Source organism: Electrona antarctica (genome assembly GCF_951216825.1).
Source record: "Electrona antarctica genome assembly, chromosome: 7".
Lineage (NCBI taxonomy): Eukaryota > Metazoa > Chordata > Actinopteri > Myctophiformes > Myctophidae > Electrona > Electrona antarctica.
In genome coordinates this window covers 32,792,255-32,799,053 of record NC_136812.1, presented here as the reverse complement: position 1 = coordinate 32,799,053, position 6,799 = coordinate 32,792,255, and the positions used below count along the sequence as shown (strand labels likewise).

General features: G+C 41.7%; 1 protein-coding gene across 2 annotated transcripts; it reads left to right on the top strand.

The window, feature by feature from the left end:
* Nucleotides 1-2,311: 2,311 nt before the first annotated feature.
* Nucleotides 2,312-6,593, top strand: dr1 (down-regulator of transcription 1). Of its 2 annotated transcripts, none has more exons than XM_079505029.1 (3): nucleotides 2,312-2,984; nucleotides 4,288-4,478; nucleotides 5,204-6,593. In XM_079505029.1, exons 1-3 carry the CDS (start codon nucleotides 2,765-2,767, stop codon nucleotides 5,348-5,350), a joined length of 558 nt encoding a protein of 185 aa, XP_079361155.1. In that variant the 5' UTR covers nucleotides 2,312-2,764; the 3' UTR covers nucleotides 5,351-6,593. The 2 variants fall into 2 exon arrangements, with proteins under 2 accessions (XP_079361155.1, XP_079361156.1); XM_079505030.1 differs by having other exon boundaries at nucleotides 2,314-2,984; nucleotides 4,315-4,478.
* The last annotated feature ends 206 nt before the right edge of the window (nucleotides 6,594-6,799 follow it).

Sequence of the window (6,799 nt, the reverse complement as noted above, 5' to 3'; positions counted from 1 at the left end):
TTATTGATTGACTCGTATACCAAGGACGCCATTTCCTTAAATTGTGTACACTCAAACAACCCATTACATGGGTTGTTTGAGAGGTTTCAATCCAGCATTTACATTTTAAAAAATCACATCCGTATGAAGTGAGAGGCGCTCTTATCAATCATATATCCCCATGCCGGCCAATCACTTTTCCGCCTTCGCTTTTCTGCCCTCACTTTTAGCTTCAATATGTGCTCAGCCAATCAAATCATTGCTATGGGGTGATCAGCCAATCACAAGCCAATGTTTGTGTTCACCCAAACCTGGAAAGCTGGGTATAGGAGGGGCTAGCACCCCTCAAAGACTGTCTCAGAGTTTTCAGTAAGATGCTTTGTCTGCTGAATTGTATGTGTTGATGTTTAATGATGATGTACAGAACCAGATTTAATTGAATACCGGTATTCAATATTCAAGTATTGAGGTTGATGATGTTCATAACCAGATTTAATACCTGCATGTACTTACCCTATTGGCCTGAATGTAAGACTACGTTTTTTTCCCAATAGAAATATCCTAAAAAATGTGGTCGTATTATAATCGTGATTCAGTGATTCAGTGTTTCTATAAAATTCAAGTAAACAAAAACGTTACAGTATATTTTCTAATATTTGTGTGTGTTGGAAATCTGGCCATCTGCAAAACTCACACTCATGAGAGTACATTTCTATTGATACATTAAACTTCTACTCCACTTGTACCTCAGAGGCAAATGTACTTTTTACTCCACTTTTGTTGCTATAGTTGATTGATTGAGTTACTTTGCATATTAATCAAAGTAGCCTATACATAAAAGATATAGATTATGAATTGCATAAAGAACAGACCTGAATACTAGAAAAAGTGCCCTTCTGGGCACAGGTCTCCACCAGGAGGATAGGAGTGTGTGTGATGTTTGGCAAAATGTTTAGGAGTAATATAATCATGTTTTGTGTGTGTGTGTGTGTGTGTGTGTGTGTGTGTGTGTGTGTGTGTGTGTGTGTGTGTGTGTGTGTGTGTGTGTGTGTGTGAGACGCGGCTTGGCCTGTTGTAGCGCCACCATGAGGCTGATTTGAAAACTGTCAAGTGGCATTTCTTCCTCAGCCTAGTGGGAATATTTCTAATAATAGTTTCACCGCGATCGGATGCTGCGCTGAGCGATTTGTACAAAACGGGTACAAAGCGGGCTGCTCCTGACAAGTTTAGAAGCCAATCTTAGGCAATGAAGGTGGATTATGAGAAATCAAACAAACCCGTCTTGATCACATGACTATGGAGAGCATGTGTACCGATTTGCGTGAAATTTGGATAAATCTGAAGGAGTAATATTAGAAAATGTGTTTTACATATGTCGGCCTCCTGGTGGCGCTATAAAGAGCAGATGTGAAAAATTCCAGGCAAAGGTTTTTCCTTGGCCTCTAGGGAGTTGGCATACAAAGTTATCCACAAATCCGTGCAGTTGGAGGTAAAAACACTTTTCGGCCAGTTATAGCGCCACCATGAGGCTGAGTTGAAAATGTTCACGTGGCATTTCTTCCTCGGCCTAGTGGGAATGTGCGTGCACAATTTCACGGAAATCACACGATGTGTTCATGATTTGCAGCATTTTGTTTGAAACTGAACACTCCTGCGAACTTTGGAAGCCAATCTTAGCCAATCAGGATGGAGTCTGAGAAATCTGAAAGACCCGTTTGGTTGAATGGCTCTAGAGAGACTGTGTACCAATTTGCGTGATGTTTGGACAAAATCTGTAGGGGTACTGTCCAAAAACTTGTTTTGCACAAAGCGGCCTCCTGGTGGCGCTATAACAGGCCGTTCTGGAAATTTTGGGGCAGAGGTTCATCGTTGGCATCCAGGGAGTGTGTGTGCAAAATGTGGCATCGACCGGGTTAACAGTGCCGGAGATTAGCTGTTCACAGACGGACACACGGACGGACGGACGGACGGACGGACGGAGTGCAAAACATACTCTCTCCCCATGCCTTCGGCCTGGTGGAGACAACAAATACTCTCTCCCCATGCCTTCGGCCTGGTGGAGACAATAAACTCTGGTTGCGAAAGGGGTGAAGTGGCCCTTTAAGGCAGACAAAATAAGCTTGATTAGTAGACAAAAAATAAAATACAAAGGAACAGGTGAATAGAACCAAAAATACAAGCTTATACAAATTCAATCATTTTGTATTTATTCATTTTGTTTTATAGTTTAATATAATCCGAATATAATATAATCTATTGATTAATAGAAGATATGGAGCATATTTTTTTTATATTCAGTGAGTGAATGGTCACTAGATGGCGGTATCACACATGAAGCAAATTAGTCAAGGCCCCAGAAGTAATATCCGCCTTTTGACTGACGTTGCATCCGGACAAATTTCGGCTAATGTTGGCCACAATGGAATAACATGAGAGATGAATTAGTAGTTATGTTTAGGGTGATACGGTCGGTTCCTTTGGGTCCGCGGTAGAAAGAACAAGTCCACAGTATTCGGGCGGCGATCTGTTGCAGTCGGCGTCTCAGATGGTGATCCACAAAGACGCAGGGGAGCGTTCATCATTGTTAGCCTAGCCATGTTCTCCAGCATCTGAGCTAACTTCAACTTGACCACCAGCCTGCTGTGCTGTAGTTTGATATCTGGGCAGATAACGTGAACACCGAGCAGCCGCTCACGCTCAGTCAGCTGTGAGCCCCTGGGCTTTTCTTTAAAGACACAAATTGCTGTCGTTTTTGCCTATTATACCACCACCACCACGAATCACGATGGCTTCCTCCTCTGGAAACGATGATGACCTGACCATTCCCAGGGCAGCTATCAACAAGATGATCAAAGAAACCCTCCCCAATGTGCGAGTTGCCAACGACGCCAGAGAGCTTGTGGTGAACTGCTGCACGGAGTTCATCCACCTCATATCATCAGAAGCCAATGAGATATGCAACAAGTCCGAAAAGAAGACCATATCTCCCGAGCATGTCATCAATGGTAAGTCCTTCTGTTCACTTCTCCTATATTACCTTACTGTAAAGACTGACTTTGGCAATAATAGTATTACACTAGCCATGAGGCAGGTATTCAGTCAATCGATTATAACAAAAACACAACAGTATATGGCCAAATCATTTTGAATAAGTACAATGAAGCCGAATAAAATAAATACAAAAAACCCATTGCACAATATTGTGTGACAGGGGAGGCGAGTCACATCCAGTGGAAAGCCTGGTGACGCGAGGTTAGGTACTAGTTGCACCCAGAGCCATAGAGTAAGACAGAGTTAGGACATTGTGGGGGCAGAAAACTGAGCCCTCGAGCACTGTTCATGCAGCCTGAATGGGGACAAGCTGGAGTTTGAAATACAAGACATTGTTTTCAACGAGGGTGGCGCAAAAATCAGCAATTTTAAGCATGTGTGCAACATGCCGACTGTTTTAATGTTATGTTGTACTATACAATCTAAAATAAAGGGATTTAAGATCATTAAAGCTGGGCTGTTGCCTGAGTCCAATGCATTTCTGCCAACTTCCAGTCCAGGACTTGTCCCCATTTGTTGTCCCCATTCAACAGAAGTCTATGTAGAAGAGCCGCCATTGGACTGGCCCCATGAAGTGAACAGAGTTGTCGTAACTCTGTCTTACTCTATGGCTCTGATTGCACCCCCCTATTGCAGTTCGGGATGACCTTTTACGCAGAGCCTGGGAGTCATTGGTCACTGAGGGGGCGCTTGTTTTACAGGCGACCGTATTAAAGTTGGTGAGGGGTCCGTTAATACGACTGGATTAAGGTTAGTGAGGGATGCGTTAAAACGACTGGATTAAGGTTGGTGAGGGATGTGCTGCTTCGTGCTTGCTGTTATGGTCAGGGTTAGGGTTTGAGGTAGGTTGTCGTTCAGTAGTAGCCGGCGCTGTAAAACAAGAGTCCCATCAGCGCCCATCGAAACCGAGGCTCTGCGCTTAAGGGCGTCCCACTGCAGTTCACACTTGCAGGTGGGGTTAGCCCCTTTCAGGATCCTTGGTTACCTTTTCTGTATTTGTTGGGACGTCAACGTCCGAAATACAGAAAAGGTAACAAGGGTCCGAAAGGGGCTACAGGTGTGGTGTCGTGTTACTCCTGTCACACAGTGTTCATTTGACTGAGTGTTTACACAGTACACAGGTCCATTTGGTTACATAATTCTGTACACTCAGTCACTCACCCAGTTACAAATTTATAAATTGACAGTGGGGATTTTACTGTGCCATGCAACACAGATTGTTTCATAATGTGATTGATTGGTTGATTGGTTTTTCAGTTTCTGTGCGTCTCCTTTTCATTATAGCCCTGGAAAGCCTTGGTTTTGCGTCATACATCACAGAGGTGAAAGATGTCCTGCAAGAGTGTAAAACCGTTGCGCTGAAGAGGAGGAAGGCGAGCTCTCGCCTAGAGAATCTTGGCATTCCAGAGGAAGAGCTGCTTAGACAACAGCAGGAATTATTTGCCAAGGTGAAAATGAATGAGCATAATAGCATATCATCGTTTTGGCTTCACAATTCTTCTAATTTGACCGTGTCCATTTTAGTTTGGGCAATATGATTTTAAGTCAATATCGCAACACAATTTTTTGTTCCTCAGTTACGATTAATAATAGACTAAGAAATATATACAGTGAAAATGGCAGATCTACAGAGCTGTGAGCCTGTAGAATAGATCAGCTATTTTTCCACTATTTTTGTACACCAACATTGTACAACACATTATAATACAAATTATAATAAGTGGTTAATCAGACTAATTAATTTAGTCAATTATAAAAATCGGAATTGTTTCGTATTTATTTGTTGATATATAACAAACAAATGTACCAGTATAATAATAATAAAAAAACGTGCTTCTCGATTATTCGGTTATAAGTTGGTTACTGGTTCTAAATATCAGTTTTGATATATGCTGTTAATTGCCCAGCCCTTTTAACAAAAGGCCGATGCGCACCTCTGAAGGCTAGTGACAGGTGCGTAGGGCAATAGAGCATATATTAAAAAGGGTATCTTTGAAAAACAAAGATACCCAGTGTCAGACACTTGCTAAAATGTTGCTCTTTACGTTTCGGTCGCTTAGACCTTCATCAGGACAGGCAATTGTCTGTTTTTCAAAGATACCCTTTTTAATAATTGCCCAGCCCTAGCATCTCAGTGGCTCTGTTTGATGGTATGAATGTGTTTCTATTTCAGGCACGCCAGCAGCAAGCGGAGCTCGCTCAGCAGGAGTGGCTGCAGATGCAACAGGCTGCCCAGCAAGCACAAATGGCTGCAGCATCTGCCAGTGCTGCCCAGCAAGCTGGTTCCTCCCAGGATGAGGATGAAGACGATGACATGTGACCCCAGGACAGACACCGGTTTAAAACCTGGCCAAATGCTCTTCCTCTGACAGTTGTCAATTCTCCTCGCTGTTGGCGGAGAGATGCGAAATCTGTTTGGACGCCTGTCAGTCCAGCATCAAACATGCACTTTCAGGCATGGACAGTGTCATCAAAGTTGAGGGGAATTCCTAACTAGCCTTGACGTGTTATTTGGAAAGCAGTACCTGAACACACGAATAATTGGATTCAAGATGCTATTATGACGTTTTCGATTCATCTCATCTTTTCCTTTTTCCAGTTGGTTATGTTCAAATGTGTCTTGGAATTGTTTATGTTGTGAGTGATTTGTAGATTTAGAGATGAATTATGGATCCACTGAAGAATGATGGTGAGCAGGATATGTCAGTGAATTTTGGCTATAATGCAGCAAGTGTTCAATTATTCTGGTACTGCTTCTTTAGCTTAAGTTTGTTTCTCGTTTTGCTAGATTACTTTTGTTGGGGGAGGAGAACAGCTCTAGGATTTATTTTTTAGAGCAGTCGATTACAACTTTCTTGTGGTCTTTTTTTTCTGTAATTAAAAAGAAAAACGTTTCTTTAACCCTCCTCCTGTTATATTTCTTTACCACAGGATTCTTTGGAGGGGTTGTGAATATGTATTTGAATTTTTGTTAAAATTGAAAGGACATTTTGTTTTATTTTAGTTCAGTTGCACACTATGTTGATGCATTTTCTTTTCCTACTTTCCACCACAGTATTGTTAACTAGCTAGCTACACCTTACAGAATCGGACTATTTTTGACTCATAGAACCAAAGACATAGGACAGACTAGTGCCTAATGTATGCTCCGTCGCACGCAAAAATAACAGACCTTCAAACTCACAATGCATATCAAATGGAGGCGTTGTGAGCTTGTATGTCGGCTATTGTCGTCATGCGCCGCTGTGGTGTGACAAAGTATGAATGAGGCATAACACCCTGAGGTAGTGATTTTCTGAGGTGTAGGAGCTATGTGATGCTTGGCTGCAGAGTGCATCCAAGCAAATGTACACAATGTTAAGGATGTTGACTTTGTAAAATGCTTTGATATCTGGGCTGAATTTGTTCTTTTGCCCACCTCTGGTGTATTATCAAACATTTGCAATGCGACTGTGTGGTAAACCCTTAATATAAACATGGATAACGTGGTTGTAATTGATACACATTCATTTGATTACAAAGTTGTATTCTTTAAGCAATAAAGGAAACATGTTTTATAGAGACACATATTTCCTTTTTTAAACTTTATAATTACTATACTGAATCAGCTTTACTGAAGCAGCTGCTTTATATAAAAGGTTACAGCATTTATATAGTATTACAAATACATCCTGTGATGCATGTCTTTGTTAGCCTCCAGTCTAACAAAGAACAGAGTCAACACAGTGGGACATTTGGTAATATAGTCTTTTTTTATTGGCCTATATAA

Bases quoted from the DNA above. Each gene is read 5' to 3' on its own strand.
- dr1 (XM_079505029.1), top strand. From the start codon at position 2,765: ATGGCTTCCTCCTCTGGAAACGATGATGACCTGACCATTCCCAGGGCA. The intron at 2,985-4,287 runs GTAAGTCCTTCT...TTGGTTTTTCAG, and splicing joins TCCCGAGCATGTCATCAATG to TTTCTGTGCGTCTCCTTTTC. The intron at 4,479-5,203 runs GTGAAAATGAAT...TTTCTATTTCAG, and splicing joins AGCAGGAATTATTTGCCAAG to GCACGCCAGCAGCAAGCGGA.